This window comes from Astyanax mexicanus, chromosome 3 (genome assembly GCF_023375975.1).
Source record: "Astyanax mexicanus isolate ESR-SI-001 chromosome 3, AstMex3_surface, whole genome shotgun sequence".
NCBI lineage: Eukaryota > Metazoa > Chordata > Actinopteri > Characiformes > Acestrorhamphidae > Astyanax > Astyanax mexicanus.
Genome location: NC_064410.1, coordinates 4,753,857 through 4,770,587, shown reverse-complemented (window position 1 = coordinate 4,770,587; position 16,731 = coordinate 4,753,857). Strand labels below are relative to the sequence as shown.

The following is a 16,731-nucleotide window of genomic DNA, read 5'->3' as shown; positions in this document are numbered from 1 at the left end:
ATTTTAATTGCCAAGCCCAATGTCATACACTTCTACCTTAAGTACACACACAGAAATGAGCTTTATTCACCAAGAGTAAGTCAAGTCAAGTCAAGTAGTATTATTGTCAATACTGCATATGTACAGGACATACAGAGAATACAGCGAGGAGAGTATAGACAATCACCGCCTCTTTTAGAACTGCTGCTGATGCAGAATTGCAGAGTAGCATCACACCGACTCAGTTCTAACACATCAGCTCACAGACGCCTTGTGCTGATCGGCATCACCCCAGGAGTGATGAGGGGAAAGAGTGCCATCTACCCACCCAGAGAGAGAGCAAGACCAATTGTGCTCTCTCAGTGTTCCAGCAGCTGAAGGCAAGCTGCATGACCGGGATTCGGAAGTTTCCCCATTCTGATATCCCAATGTTCATAGTAAAAAACCTGCCCTGCAAAAATATACCCTGATCTGGATCCCAGGACCTACCAGATCCCTCTGTTTTATAGAATGAGTATGGTCACAAAAGCACATTTATATCCGTTATTTTTTATATGTAATTTTATTTCTATTTTTATTCTTTTTTCTCCCTAATTTACAAGGCCAATTACCAAGCCTTCTTCTATTAGGAATACTACTGTTTTAAATGTAATTAGAAAAAAAAAATAGTGTATGAATTGTGTGTTGATGCACGTGTGTGTTTGTTTCCTCTCTATCCAGTTAAATGAGAAACTGAAAGAAAGAACAGATGATGACCAGACCCAGCCCAGCTCAGAGCCACAGCCTGTTCAACCCTCAGTAAGAGATGAATACACACACATACACACATCCATACACACACTTACACACTCACATCCATACACACACTCACACAATCTTAAATTCTCTTTCTAGAAAGTTGTGCTGATCTCGTCTTTCCTTCCTGTGCCGTTGTCTTCTCCCTCTAATCTTCACTGTTTCCACTGCAGTGTATTTACTACTTCTCCTCTGTGCTCTCCCTCTTTCTGCTCCTGTTCTCTCTTCATGCCCCCCCTCCTCCCCCCTCCACCTGTCTATAACAGTGTCCCACCCGCTGGTACTGGAAACTTGTTCCTGTAAGTCTCTTTCTCTCCCTCTCTTTTCCTCTCTCACGGATTTTGTCTTCCATCCCTCGTTTCCTCCATTTTCCTGTACTTTCCTGTTCTGATATCAAGTGTGACTGTCTTCTTTTGCCCCCTGCTGGCATGATGTACAGTGGATTGTATCATTAGCAAGACTCTCTCTCTCTCTCTCTCTCTCTCTCTCTCTCTCTTTCCCTCTCTTCCTCTCATCCTTCAGCCAGATGCACCTCATCACAGCCTCACAGTGCTGATGTCACTCATTATTATAGCAGCTGAGACGTGAGCTTAGGCAGACGTCTAGGCCCAGGAGTGTGCATGAAGGCCATGCCCCTGCACTGTCTAATTACTGTCTAACAACATGGATTTAAATTCAAATGCTAAAAATCTTCGTCCTATTGCAGAAAAAAGTGAGATTTATTTTACAATGAAAAACAGTAAAGGTGCATGTAAATGAAAACTATTTTTCTAAGCATTATTGAATAAATTATGCCAACTAAGCCACTGGATGTGGGAACTGTGAACCTAAAACACTGTTGTGTCCTCCTTTAAAAGCAAAACCCATGTAACAAAGACCAAGCTAGAGATGCAATGTTTTTTAAAAAACAGTATTTTATCTTTGCCATCAAGCTGCCGGCGCTCAGAGGGAGCAAAATTGGTCCTGCTCCCTCCGGGTGGGTAGATGGCGCTCTCTCCCCACATCACTCCTAGGGTGATGTCCGCAGCACAAGGCGTCTGTGAGCTGATGTATCGGAACCGAGTCACTGCACTTTCCTCCGAGCGCGCTGGCTGCTCAGCAATGCTGCATCAGCAGCAGCTCGAAAAGAAGCAGTGGCTGACTTCACATGTATCGGAGGAAGCATGTGTTAGTCTTCACCCTCCTGGTGTTTAGGGGCATTACTAGTGATAGGGGGAGTCCTAATGAGTGGGTTGGGCAATTGGCCATGTAAATTGGGGAGAAAATGGGAAAAAAATAAAATAAAACAGTATTTTATCGAACCATACGATACACCGCAATATTTCGGTAGGTGCACCAACAGAATGAGACCTACAGATCCTTATATGGCTGACTGGTGAAAAAACTTGTAAACTTGAATAACAAAATGTATAATACACTGCACACATTATTTGTATTGGGCAATAGCCTGGACTGTCTGGACCCCGGGATCTATATAGTTATATATAGTCTATATAGTGTGCTATATAGTTCTGCTCAGGGTGTCTTTCCACAACCATACAACATCCAATCAGAATTTCCTGGAATGTCCCTGAAGCCAATCGGCACTTTGAATGCAGACGCTGGAGAAACACACTTTCCCAGTTACATGATCATGGTGAGCAAACAAGAAATTAGCAAAAGTATATTTGAATTGACACAGTCATCTTATGAATAAGCTGTGTTGGAACATTTCGTCTTTAGCGTTAAGTATGATGAACAGGGCGAAAAGACAGTTAGCAAACAAAGCACTCTGTGCTGACGATATGTCTTTTAAGATTATTAAATATTATATCAATGTTAGTTCCGACCCTGCAGTGTGACGTTCTATGAGTGCCATTATCAGCCGGTAATGCACTGTAACCGAAGCTCTCCATGTATTACTCCACCACATACAGCGCTTACAAACCAGACAGAGCAGCTACAAACAGAGCAGTAATATAACTATTTTAACAAACTAAAACAGATCCTTTTTTCATTTCTTCTCAGAATCTTTCAATAAACAGTGATAATGGAACTAAAGTGCAGTATAAATTTTTGCAAAGTTGCCATTCTGTTTAGCCTCTTAAGCTCAGAGTTTGTTAACAACATCTCCAATCCCAAAAAATGAGAGATGGGAATCTTACAGCCTTGTTGTCGCATATGTTCCTACAGAAGACAAACACAGTTACACCAAGTTTACGGCGAGGCTTGAAGAAGCCGGCGTGGTCATGGAACAGCGTGAATGAGACATGTTTATATTGGCTTGGCGTGGCGTGGGCGTGCGAGGCAGATTAGAGTAATGTTAGATAAGCCAGGCTCCGGTGGCGTATCAGATGTTGGCCACTCACACAGCTGCCTCTGTTCAGCGCTGTGACCTGTCAGAGTTTCTGAGTTGTCTCTCCTGAGTCCCCGCTGTCCCACTTTCCTCCAACAATGTCTTTGCTGTTCCTCTTTCATCAGCTTGCTTCATTCTCACTGTGTTTGGCTGCAGTGCCTCGCATGGTTCCTGTGTGTCTCTCTCTCTCTCTCTTGCACTCTCTCTTCTTCCTTTTCATGTGGATATCTGTTTCTCCTCTCTTTTTTATTTGAAGAGGGGTGTTTAATGGCATGGTTGATTTATTTTTTTTTCACATATTTGCTTTAATGTTGCTGTTGATTCATGTTTTTTTTTCTCTCCTAAAGGTAAACAGGGTGTCCCAATTGTATACTAATAAGTAACAGCAACTAGTTTTGAGTACCGTATTTTACACACTATAAGATCCTTTAATTTTCCCAAAAAACGATAGTGTACACTAAAATCCAGTGCGCTTTATGCTGTAATCACTATTTCCCCATTCAGAGCTGCGTAGTATTGGCCTGTAACCTGCTGCTAACCCCAGCTAGCACTGCTGGAGCAGCATTAGCATTACCCACTAACCACGCTAGCTCTTTCGTCATTCAGAGGGAAGTATATTGGCCTGTAGTCTGCGTGTTTACTGTGTTAAAACAAGCTACCGCTAGTTAATATCGCCCTGGCCTACCGGAGCACTCACAGTTCCTCAGTGTACCTCTGTTGGCAGTTAGCCGCTAATGCTAGTGGAATCTATTCGGGAATCTAAGCTTACTGTAAATAAATAGAAACGTTTTACTCTCCCAAATAAACAGTTTTCAGTAGAGAAATTTGTGTAGATCAACATCTACACAAATGTGCCTTATAATCCGGTGCGCCTTATAGTGCAAAAAATAAGGTATAAATAGTATAGATGCTACTATATACTACTAGAATTGAGCATACTCAAATATTGAGCATACTAATATATCCCTGATGCATAAATAGGTCATTTCTAAATATGGCTTCGTCAAAATTGTGTACTACACACTAGCAACGCCTAAGCAACCATCTAGCAACCACCACAGATACCGTAGCAGCACCTTAGCAACACGATAGCTATTATTATTATTATTATGTTAATGCTGTGATTCCGTGAGTTATTATCCCCTGAAATGGGTATAATAGAATTGCAACTCTAGTTCTAATCTCTTTTGTACATTAAATGATTATTGATTATTTTGCATTATATTGTATCATGTTTCATTTATAAAGTATACTCAACCTTTACACTTTATTAAGTATTAAGTACAAATTAAACAGGAAATATTACTTATTAGTACAATATTGGGATGCTCCCACCCAAGGTGAATATTTGAATCATATTTAACATGGACCAACTGAGCATGTCTAAACTGTTCCCACCAATCACCCGCTCTCATCTCATGCAGCTCCGGTACAGGAAGGATAAGATGCTGTCCAAGCTGAAGCCCTGTTTTCCTGTGGTGAAGGAAGTGAATGACCTCTCCAATGGCTGTGCCATAGCTGTTGTTATCCACTACTACTGCCCCGGCCTGCTGCGCCTGGAAGGTACAAACATCCCACCCCACTTCCAAATACACCCATACACCTTCCAAATACAGAAAAAGAGAATTAATTCTTAGGAACTTCCATCTGCTGTATGTCTGTTTCCTTATGCATATTTATTCATGTTTATATGATCACATTATCTATTATCTTTCTATGTTTTATTATTAAGCTTATGTTTCAAGTCGTCCACAATAAGCTTGTTTCAAAGTTTCAAAGGTTCCATGTTTGTTCACTCATATTATCTCTCTCTCTCTCTCCCTCTCCCTCGCTCTCTCTTTCTGTCTCTTATCTTTTCTGTCTCTCATTTTCTCTCTCTCTCGCTTTCTCTTTCTCTCACCTCTCATTTTCTCATTTGCTCTCTCATTTTCTCTCCTCCTCTCTCTTTCTGACTCTCATCTCCTCTCATTCTCTTATTTGACCTCGTTCTCTCTCTCACTCTCTATCTCATATTTTCTCTCTCTCTCTCTCTCTCTCTCTCTCCCCCTCCTCTTTATAATTCTGCCTCACTCTCTTATCCTCTCATTTGTGCTCTCTCTCTCTCTTTCAGACATTTGCATGAAGGATTCAATGTCTCTGGCGGACAGTCTCTACAATCTTCAACTCATTCGTGAGTTCTGTGACAGTTGTCTGAAGAGCTGCTGCCACCTAGTGTTGGAGGACATGCTCTACAACCCACCTGAGTTGCAGGTACTCCTCTATAAATGATCAGAAATGTCTGGATTGATGATGCTCACCCATAAAAAAACTGAATGTAACTGATTTTTTTTTCTTAAAATATTTTAAAACATCTATGAAAAGTGAATATGGTTGTAATATATATAATTAAATCTTGTTTAATGTAAAGACCATGCAATAACTTTAAGTGTAGATATTGTAGGCCTCTACACTGAACACTCTATAATAAACTAATAAACGTCATGTATTTATAAAGCCTTAAAAAGGTCAGACATGATTAATGCAAACATTTACATATTTAAATATTTATAACGTAGTGTTTGGGATGTTGTCCAAGAACCACCAAGGCCAGTTTCACACATGCTGTGTCTGCGTGGTCTAGAACATCTTTTACGGAGATGCAGATTTAATTTTCCAGCAAGATACTGACTTTTTGGTTTGTAATTGGCTGTAAACCATAATCATCAACAATAAAAGAGATAAAACTCTTAAAATGGATCACTCTGTGTTTAATACATCTATATAATATATGAGTTTCACATGTTAAACTGAATTACTAAAATAAAATAACTTTTCATTGATATTCACATTTTTTGGAATGCACCTGCAAGTGCCAGTGAATCTAAAGATGTTTAGGCGATTTATTAACAATTGACCTATTGCAATTCCTTGAATTTTGGCAGGTATGTGCCCATCTGAAATTATACTTACTAATGTAGCAGGTACATGGCAGGGATTTATAACCCTTTTAAGAGGTTTTCAATGTCTGGATTGTGTAGAATAACACTTTTTTTTTTTTATTGTGCAGGTGAACATACTGAGCTTTCTGGCAGAGCTCCTGTACTGGTTTGAGGTCTCGAAGCCTGAATTCGTTCAGCCCTTGCAGGCTCCAGAGCTGACTGGTAATCCTCAGTCTCACAAACGGCACATTTACTACATTTGCAAGAGCTTTGAAGGAAAAGATGACTACATAAACATGCACTGATATGTATCTCTCTCTTTGTCTCACTTCAGAATCCACTGAAAGGACTGATAATGGCAACAGCAACAGGTACAGAGTCTGATAACATCACAGTGTAGAAAGTTTGTATCTTATTCTCCTAAGCTGTTGCGTTGCTGTTGAGCTAAAATGAGGTGTTTTGTATTTGCTCTCTTCCAGTAGCTCCCCCTCCATCTTTAAAAAGCCCTTCCTGCCCATCTCCTCCCCTGTGACCACAGCTCCAGGTAAGCTACGCAGAGTGATGCTATGCTATGCTATGCTCTGATCTCTGATCATTTCCTACACTTGCATGCCTGTGTATTGCTGTTTTTGGTTTCTCACCCACATCAGTGCCTTTTGCTGTGTTTATCGTAAGTCACTGTGTTGTCTCACTGTGTTGTGAATGCATATACTAAGGTAACTACTGTCTTAGGAAAATATAATGTTATAGCCTTTAAAATTATAAGGGTTATAAGTAGGGGTGTAACAGTATACAAAATTCACGGTTTAGTTCACACTTCGGTATAAACTCCACAGTTCGGTATGTTTTCCGGACGTTTTCTGTAAATTTTCTGTATGTTTTTGGTACGGTTGGTGAAAAAAATAAAGAGGCTGGGCATTCTGTATAACCTCACCTTTATTAACTTAATAATAACAATGGAACTTCATTATAACCATATTTAGTTTGTCTCCCTCAAGAGAGAGAGACAGTACAAATGAGAGCCAGCGAGAAAGGGAGAGACTGTACGAGCGCCTAACCCTACGTTCACACTGAAAAGCAACAGTGGACCATTCATGTCCAATGGCAGGGCGCAATTCTGCATTACATTCATTGGTTCCACAAATCTCCTATAGACTGCCTGTGTACCGTGTATTCTGCGTGTATTTACTCGAACCAAACCGTTACCTCCGTACCGTGATGATTCGTAAAGAATACCGTACCGTTACACCCCTAGTTGTACGATATTTTTGGAGGTAAGGTTTTCTTTTGACAGCAGCAGTGTGCATGTGTTGTATGTGTAGTCATTTATTGACATTCATAGTCTGTGTGTCTGTGTATTTTGTGCCTCTGTGTGATCAGGCTCTTTGACTCAGTCTACCTCAATGTCTCATGTAGAGGCAGCTGGTCGAACATGGACTAAGAAACCTCCAAGGTACGATCCTCTTTTTGTATCACAGTATTTTCCATTTTACTAAAGATTTCTGTCTCTGGTTTGTAATTTTATATAATTGACCTTTCTCTTTTTTTTTCTGCACAGTCGCTCGCTGTCCTCTGCAGTGTCCTTTAGTATCCCCTTCGGTCTGGACAGCGACGTTGACATAGTGATGGGTAACCCAGTGATAACCCGCTCAGTCAGCTCTGACAACCTAAATCCAGTAGGACAGCCAGCGACGCATGTTCCCTACACCCCTCCAGAGGACCTTACTCACGTGTTGAGCAAGCCTTCTGGCGCCAATGGGCCTCACCGTGCCTCGTGGGCCACCCAGAACCCTAAGGTGCCCCTGCTGGTGGAGGAGAACGGCCTGGATGAGAACGACTCCGGTGAGTTGCCTACCATTGAAGAGGCTCTGCAGATCATCCACAATGAAAGCAAAATGGAGCCCCGGCTGCACCCAGATGGAGCACCTGATGGCTTTTATTTGCACTCGCCGGATGACCCAGCCAGCCGAAGGCACAATGGAACCCCTACCACTCTCAGCTGCTCCGCCCCTTCCCACTCAGGAATGCAGCACCGGCCATCTGGGGTTGTACGTGAGCCGGGCCGCACCAGACACACATCGGAAGGCTCAAGAGATGATGATTCAGTGCTCAGAGATGGGAGCATGGACTCTGATGCATCCGAGGACCTTCCCAAAACCCATTCTACACCCGCCACCCCTGCAGGAAGTGCTCGTGGCACCCGCTCCCAGGGTGCAGAGACTCCTGACAGTGGAATAAAAATGACTAGCTTTGCCGAGCGCAAGAAGAAAGCTGTTCCAGAGCAGCCCAAAACCAGTGAGGCCCCTGCCCCACAGATGACAACCTGGGCGGCCAAGAAAGCAGACGAGAGCCCTGGAAAGAGCCCAACTCTCACCAATGAGATGTCAGAACTAGGGGCCAGACTTGAAGAAAAACGTAAGGCCATCGAAGCACAGAAGAAGCGCATCGAAGCCATCTTTGCAAAACATCGACAGAGGCTAGGCAAGAGCGCCTTCCTGCAACTCAAGAAGGGACAAGACGGAGAATCAGAGGAAGGTGAGGGCGGTTCCTCTGCAGAGCTAGATGAGCGATTGGCTCGCTTGGAGAGTGAAGTACAGCAGGATGAAGAGGAGCAGAAGAAAAAGCAACCTCTACCGGAGGATGAGGGTAATTCCTCAAACAAAGCTTCTGCACAGCAGACCCCTAATGAAAAGCCAGTGGCCGGTACACCGGGTGAAAAGAGCACAGTCCCGCTGGGTGACTACAACAACGCTGTATCAAAGCTGAACGCTGCTCTCAGCTCGCTGCAGAGCGACATGCAAAGGCTGTCTGAACAGCAGAACCAGTTGATGAAGAAGAAGACCCCAACCTCCAACCAGGCCTGGGTAATTCCACCCAGCACAAAAGCACCCACTCCAACAGGACCGCCTCCGCGACTGTCCAGAGAGTCGACCCGTGAAATGGTGCCAACCTCCACCTCCTCGTCCCCTTCCCCATCTCGCAGGGTCAGTGCTCAGATCACAATCCCCAAGTCGCCAGGCTCCCACCGAAGGGCACAGTCAGCACCACCAAAAAGCCCAAAACACCACCAACCACACTCACGATCAACGGACCTTAAGGCGCCAACAATTACCCGAGTCATCACCGCTCCTCATAGCGTGGACAACATCCCCCACCGACGCAGGGTGTTTCCTTGGCAGTATCGTGACCAGACCTCATCCTCTTTTAGCATTGGCACACCAGCGTCTCAGCTCGATTCCCGACCAGCTTCCCAGCTTCTCCTGCCTGAGGACGACAACATCTCTGACACAGGCTCCAGTGAGGACCGCACAGTCTTCAGCCTGGACTTAGAAGGGGGCTCCACCAACCAACTTCTACCCAGGAAGGACTATCAGAGCGGAGGTGGAAGTTCTGGAGCTCCATCAGAGTGCTCGTTTGAGAGTGATGTCCCAGCAGCTTCCTATAGTGGCAAGCGAAGCAGCCTAATTGAGATCTCCCTCTCTTCTTTGAGAGGGCTGGAAGGAGAGGACCCTGACCAAGGATCGGGACCCGATGCAATTTCCGACTCCATGAGTGACCTGACTGAGCCGGAGACAAGGGGCGGTGTCGGGTTCTTCTTTAAGGTTGGTGCAGAAATAAAAAAAAAAAAAGTGTTTTGTGTTGAGAGAACTTGAGGACCACCTGTATAACATTTTTCTTTTATTTCTAGGATGAGGCTCGGCCAGAAGATGAAATGGCTCAGAGGAGAGCTGCATTGCTGGAGAAGCAGCAGAAGAGAGCTGAAGAACTTAAAAGGAAAAAACAAGAGCAGGAGAAAGAGAGGGAGGCGAGGTTAGACCAGACTGTATTTACAATTGTAACATACTTGAACACATACCAGGGTTTAATTTTGAAAGTGAATTGGAAAATGTATATTAATATAGTCTATACAAATGACAATAATAAATAATAAGCTGAAAACTAGCAATGAAACTGCTTAGTAATGTTAAAACACAATTTTCTGTTTGTTCTACAGCAGACGCGGCTCCATGGACGAGTTGCGGATAGGTGAGCGAGCGGACCGTCCCCAGACGCCCTGCACCCCTCCCCAATCACGCACCCCACCCCGTGCTCCTACGCCCGAAGGTACCTCACACCGACGAGGAGATTTCACCCGACAGGAGTACGAACGACGCCACCAGCTGAAGATCATGGAGGACCTGGACAAGGTGCTGCGGCAGAAACCCACCACCGTCCGAGGGGTCAAAAAACAGCGACCTAAAACAGTGTTCCACGATGACTCCGCCCTCTCCCGCAGCCCAGCTAAAGGATTTATGGGTATCATAGCTGACAGTTTTTATTAATTGTTAAGATTTCTTATTTTAGCCCTTTCCAAGGCTCATTCTGCTGTGTACGATTTCCTGCAGGTTCTCGTCTGAATAAAGTCTACTCTCATTCCACCAATAATCTTTCCTCTATGGCCAACGATGGTGGGACGCTGACCGTCAGAAAGTCTCCAAGGTAACCAGCTGCGTTCAAATCAACTATGTTATTAGTTCTTTTCCAGAGCTGATTTAGAAGCTAACTTTTGTTTTGTTTTGTTGCCGTTGTTAACCCTTACGTCCTGCTCTACAGTCGCTCTCATTCTCCATCACGGCTGATGTCCCCAAGTCGCTCAGCCATGCAGAATGGTGAGAAGGACTGGGATATTGCATCCACCATTTCTTCACCTGCCTCCATCCCTGAGTATACAGGTACATTGTTTTAACTTCTATTCATATCTTTTTTGTATGAAATGACAAAATGTCATCCGATGTAATATCATTATCATGAATTCAAGCTGGATCTGTGTGAGTGAACGGGTTTGTGCCAATTCTTCTTTATGACCCAGTGTTTTCATATGTGATGTAACCAAATCTGGGATGTTTATCTTGCTTTGTGTCAGGACCCAAACTGTATAAGGAGCCAAGCTTCAAATCCAACAAGTTCATCATCCACAATGCCATCTCACGCTGCTGTTTGGCAGGCAAGGTCAATGAACCACAGAAAAACAAGATTATAGAGGTGAGCGACCTTTCAGCCGTTTACCTCTGTTCCAGCCGCTTCCAAAACAACTGTGCCTTTACACTGTTCAACCGAGAATAAAACTTTAATTTGGAATAAAATATTGTCACATATACTGTAAATGCTGAAGTCTTCCAGACTATGAAGAAACATAAAGAATCATGTAGAAAGTTAAGTGTTAAACAAACCTAAATACACAATACATCGAAGCATTTAGGTGCTCTTACTTGGGGAGCTGTAAATTAAGTTTTCTGAGGCTGGTATGTGATGAACTTATCCTGTGCAACAAAGGATAAGGGCCCAATGACATTAAGAATGTACAGGCCCCAGAATTTGCTGCTACGCCCCTGTAGGTATATGTTTGAGTAAAATAAACATTGTTGTGTTTTGTTTACTGAATAATTCCATATGTTTTCTTAGTTTTCATATTTTGGATAACTTTGATGACTTAACATTTTAAAATAATGAAAATTCAGTATTCAGTAACTCAACATATTTTGTGTGTGCTTTTCCTCACATTGCTCATTTTAATTCTCCAAAGGAAATGGAGAAGAGTGCCGCCAACCACTTCCTCATCCTTTTCCGGGACTCGAGCTGCCAGTTCCGTGCGGTTTACACCATGAACCCTGAGACCGAGGAGCTGGTCCGTCTAACTGGAATCGGCCCTCGGCTGATCGGCCCCTCCATGGTCGAGTCCATCTATAAGTACAGCTCCGACCGCAAGCAGTTCACCGCCATCCCGTCCAAAACCATGTCCATGAGCGTGGACGCCTTCACCATCCCTGGCCACCTGTGGCAGAGCAAGCGCCCAGGGACACCCAAGAAGCTCGGAACACCGAAATGAAAGAACCGGGACTTGGACCTGGCTGATGTAGCCTGTCCTATCTCAACCTTCTGTCCCCTCCCTCCTTTCTCCAGTTCAGCAGGGGAGCGGAATCGGAGATAAAAAGGGGGTTCTGTTCCAGGTGGGGTTTTATCACTTTCAATCAACGCCCCGCGGATTCATTAATGCCCCTGCTGAATTCCTCCGTCTGCTTTGGTTCAAGTGATCGGATCGGATGGAAGGAAAAGTGCTATAGCCATTTACTCAAAAAGAAAGAAAAGTCCCAAAAAGACTGGAATTCCTTTTTGATTGTATAAAAAAAACCCTATTTGCTGAAGATAAACTGTAGATGAAGTGACCTCTCCTCTCCTTTTTTTTTTTTTTTAAATTGGTCATCTCGAATGTTGGCCGCTTGGCCTATCTTAATGATAATGGGAAGAGGTGCAGACAAAAACTGACGCTGCTTTAAGTACATGCCATTAAACCGGAGCTTGGCCTCCTCCACACTTTCCCTACTTTGCCTACTTTCCCTTTCCCATCTTTGTTTGTTTGTCTGTTCGTTTGTTTGTTTGTTTTTCTACATTTATGCTCTTTCTCCTCTTTTTTCCTCCCGTCTTGCCCTTCCTGTCCAGGGCATTAGATCGCATCATTGAACTGAGGTCTTATCCTGGCGCAGAACAGAATATCACAACTGAATTCAGCCCCTTAATGAATGTAGGGCACAAGCCAGCCAAGGGCTTCTGAACTTTCGAGTTTCGTCAATGGGCCAGTCAGTCCAGTGGGCTGGGGTGTAGAGTTCTTCCACTGTGGGGGGAAGGGGGACGGAAGAGGGGGTATGGTTATTCATGCGACTGTGCCTAAAACTATCTAATGGGAGTGATGACTCGCGCTGCAGTGTGTGTGTGTGTGTGTTGAGCACGTGCCTCTCTGACTCTTACACACTTCTCGCAGCCCTGTTCTTTGCCTAGCCTAGTTAGCTCTAGACATCTGGATGTTTTTTTTTAATAAGAAAAAAAAAACATAATACTTTTGACATTTATCCAAGTAGATCACATGACACTAGCCTTCGGGCCTCAGGTGAGCTGGGTACCATGACTCGGCTTGTGTGCGATAATTTTCTGTCATCTCTGTTTCTGTTGATTACGAATGAATGAGGAGAAAAAGAAAAAAAAAACAGACATCGCTCTCTCTGATTGCATTACTGATCGTTTCTACTCTACTCTTCTCCTGTAACTGGAAAAAAAAATATGGGGGTGAAACAAAAAAAAAAAGAACTTCAACAATCATTTCATGTACATCATGAATGCTGTTAATTAGCTGATTCTTTTCCATTTTGTTTTGTTTTTTTGACAATGATTTGTATATGATGCTACGAAGATTTGTAAAGGTGTGAATAAGCTGCCCTGTGGTTTCGGTTCGAGAAGCTGTGCACACTTGTGTAGGTGCACGAGTGTATGCGAGTGCGAGAGAAAGAGAGAAAACGAGAGAGAGAGGGAGAAATCAAAAGTGAGAGAAGAAGGAGAGACAAAATGAATAAAGATTGAACATCTACAGAAACTTGATTTAATTCCCCTTATTTCAGGTATTCAAGGTCTACTTTCATCTCAAACAGGTAGCAGCACTAACCTAGTGATAGTTTTAACATGTTAATAAGAATTAAGGCATTCTATAGCGTTTGACCAGCCTGATCTCTTACTGCTCTGCTGTATTTGTAGGGAACAGTTTGAACAGTAAGACCTAAAATTGTTGCGACCTAAAGAGAAACATTGATCATTAAACATCTATTATTATAAAAAAATTTCAAATATCTAAAAAGAGAAATATGTAAAAACTTTAGTAAATATGTAAAACATGTAGTAATTATGTTACAAAATATCTTGGACATTTAACTATGAGAAAATATTTGGGGAAAGCTTATGAATTTGAGTGAAATGAACATTGTTGTTTTATTTGCTCTATAAACTACAGACAACATTTCTCCCAAATTCCAAATAAAAATATTGTCATTTAGAGCATTTATTTGCAGAAAATGAAAAATGTTCTCCTCCACCAGTCTTACACACTGCTTTTGGAAAAAAAAATATTTAAAAATCAGCTTGGCTTGTGATCATCAATCTTCCTCTTGATTATATTCCAGACGTTTTCAATTTGGTAAAATAAAAAAAAAATCATCATTTATAAGCTATGAAAAGTTTCTATAGATGTTTAATGGGACTTAATTCTAAAGATTTTCAAATCTACAGGTATCTGTTTATCTATGTACAAAGAAGAAAAAGCATCTCATTGATTTGTGGTATTCAATATTGTGCTACAGATGCAGCAGATAAAGATCAGGTTGGAAAATGCTGGTTGAAGATTTCTGTACTGAAGGTTCTGCTGAGTGAGGGGAAAGCTGCTGCCCCAGGTCTCAGCAGTGGAGTCTTGAGAAATAAACAGCTCTGGAAAAAATTAAGAGACCACTACAGTTTCTGAATTGGTTTCTCTGATTTTGCTATTTATAGGTATATATTTGAATAAAATGAACATTGTTGTTTTATTCTATAAACTACAGACAACATTTCGTCCAAATTCCAAAGAAAATATTGTCATTTAGAGGGATTATTGGCAGAAAATGGGAAATGGCTGAAACAGATTTCAGACCTCTAATAATGCTTTCATCTTGTCATGTTCTCCTCCACCAGTCTTACACACTGCTTTTGGATAACTTCATGATGCTTTACTCCTGGTGCAAAAATTCAAGCAGTTCAGTTTGGTGGTTTGATGGCTTGTGATCATCCATCTTCCTCTTGATTATATTCCAGAGGTTTTCAATTAGGTAAAATCAAAGAAACTCATCATTTTTAAGTGCTCTCTTATTCTTTCCCAGAGCTGTAGTTTTGAGTTGATGTATTTTGGCCTTATTCATTTGTGGGGACCAACCACTGCCCTGAATCTCGTTCCTGTATATCCTGAGGGTTTTCCAGGCTCTCCTGTACTTATCTAAACCTTGATTAAGCACTAGAACAATTTGATTAAGCCAGGCTACGCTCTCCTGGCTCTAAGAATTAAAAGTGATTGAACCGCTTCCAACTGATGAAGAGGCCGTTTGCTTATCTGAAGTGAAGATGTAAATATTTTTATAGGAGCACAGTCCTTATTGTGGAGTGGTTGAAGATGTTTTTTTTTTTGTATGTGAAGTGAATGGGCGATTCCTGCACATGTGCGAAGCGTGAAGCTGTGTGTGTGCGCGCATCTGTGTGTGTTTGTGATCCGTATGAAAGATCATAGTGATGAAAGTTATTGTAGTGATGAAACTGGAGTCTGTGCAATCCTCCTGTAGAATGTTCTGTCGGTAATGGATTATTTATTGGGTAAGGACTAGCTGGAATTATTATTATGTTATTGTTATTATTATGTTAAAAAATATTTTTTGGTTAATGTTTAGATTCAGATTTGTATTATTTATGTTCTGGTAAGGTGGTGATTCACACATTCATTTCATACTTTAAATAAGGCACCTTGAACATATTGGCCATCTTTTTTTTTTTCCTTTTTTTTTGTTCTTTTCTTTTTTTGCCACCACATCCATGTCTGTAGCGTCTCTATTTCCTTTGTTCCTCCCTGATTGTTGATAATTGCAGATCTATCAGTCTGATTCACTGAATGATCTGATGAATAAAATCATTTTTAAATCATCCTGTTCATTATTGTTTCAGCATGACCCTTTATTTTCTGTCTGTGGACTTTTATTTTGAAATGTCACATTCACAGTTATTATTTTGTCAATGTTCTGGTGGGTCAGTTTAAAATATCAGACACACAACTGAGTCATATGCATATAAATGCACTTTAATCTGATATGAATTATAATGTGCAATATGGTACAGTCTGTAAAAAGTGAATGTGTTTACAGAAGGCAGAGCTTGGCTGTGTTCACATTACAAGTATCAATTCAGATCAGATTAGTCTTTATTGACTGTTCACATTCATAAACGTAAGTGAACTGTAATCTGCCACTGAAAGAGCGAGCACACATATATACTGATACATTTATGGATGTCATTCATCTTTATTCCACTGTAGTCACAGCTTTTCTGTACATGCACACAGTCTTTTTACTGGTCACTGCATTCACATTACGTACCAACAAATAGGATAAATAGGATATTTGTCTAGTCTAGTACAACATACAAGGGGTTATGTTTATACTCTAAAGCCAAATCTATTTTTTGACATATAAACTAGTTCTTTTCAAAAAAATATATATTTAATATCATTGAAAAGTTACTTTATTTTAGTAATTCAGTTTAAAATGTGAAGCTCATATATTATATAGATGTTTTGCACACAGAGTGATCTATTTTAAGTGTTTATTTCTTTTATTGTTGATGATTATGGTTTACAGCCAATGAAAACCCAAAAATCAGTGTCTCAGAAAATTTAAATATTATATAGGGCCAAATAATAATTTGGCAGTGTGGGCAGTGTGGCAAGTCCTGCTGGAAACGTCAGCAGATGACATGTCTCTCCAAACCATCACTGATCATCAGTACATTTTACATTTCATTTGTAAATTAAGGGAGCAGAGTCTGGAGGAAGAGTGGAGAGACACACCGTCCAAACTGCTCGAGATCTAGTGTGAAGCTTCCACCAATCAGTGATGGTTTGGAGAGACATGTCATCTACTGGTGTTGGAGATGAAGATGCAGATTTCATTTTCCAGAAGGATTTGGCATAGTGCCCACATTGCCAAAAGTACCAACTGGTCTTATATGATATTCTAAATTTCTGAGACACTGATTTTTGGGTTTTCATTGGCTGTAAGCTTCATAATCATCAACAATAAAAGAAATAAAAGCTTAAAATAGATCACTTTATGT

The 16,731-nt window shown here is 41.6% G+C and overlaps 1 protein-coding gene across 6 annotated transcripts in view; it reads left to right on the top strand.

The window, feature by feature from the left end:
- camsap3 (calmodulin regulated spectrin-associated protein family, member 3) overlaps window positions 1-15,546 on the top strand; it is a 61,742-nt gene extending 46,196 nt beyond the window's left edge. Inside the window, exons 4-18 of one of the 6 annotated variants that reach the window (XM_049476065.1) lie at window positions 700-777; window positions 1,041-1,073; window positions 4,534-4,672; window positions 5,220-5,359; window positions 6,156-6,249; window positions 6,362-6,392; window positions 6,507-6,571; window positions 7,444-7,480; window positions 7,586-9,629; window positions 9,716-9,837; window positions 10,022-10,323; window positions 10,413-10,506; window positions 10,621-10,739; window positions 10,931-11,049; window positions 11,591-15,546. In XM_049476065.1, the coding sequence (XP_049332022.1) occupies window positions 700-777; window positions 1,041-1,073; window positions 4,534-4,672; window positions 5,220-5,359; window positions 6,156-6,249; window positions 6,362-6,392; window positions 6,507-6,571; window positions 7,444-7,480; window positions 7,586-9,629; window positions 9,716-9,837; window positions 10,022-10,323; window positions 10,413-10,506; window positions 10,621-10,739; window positions 10,931-11,049; window positions 11,591-11,893 (3,720 nt within the window). In that variant the 3' untranslated portion in view covers window positions 11,894-15,546. Of the gene's footprint in view, window positions 1-699; window positions 778-1,040; window positions 1,074-4,533; window positions 4,673-5,219; window positions 5,360-6,155; window positions 6,250-6,361; window positions 6,399-6,506; window positions 6,572-7,407; window positions 7,481-7,585; window positions 9,630-9,715; window positions 9,838-10,021; window positions 10,324-10,412; window positions 10,507-10,620; window positions 10,740-10,930; window positions 11,050-11,590 lie in introns of all 6 variants that reach the window. The other 5 variants (XM_049476062.1, XM_049476061.1, XM_049476064.1 and 2 more) reach the window with 5 other exon arrangements.
- The last annotated feature ends 1,185 nt before the right edge of the window (window positions 15,547-16,731 follow it).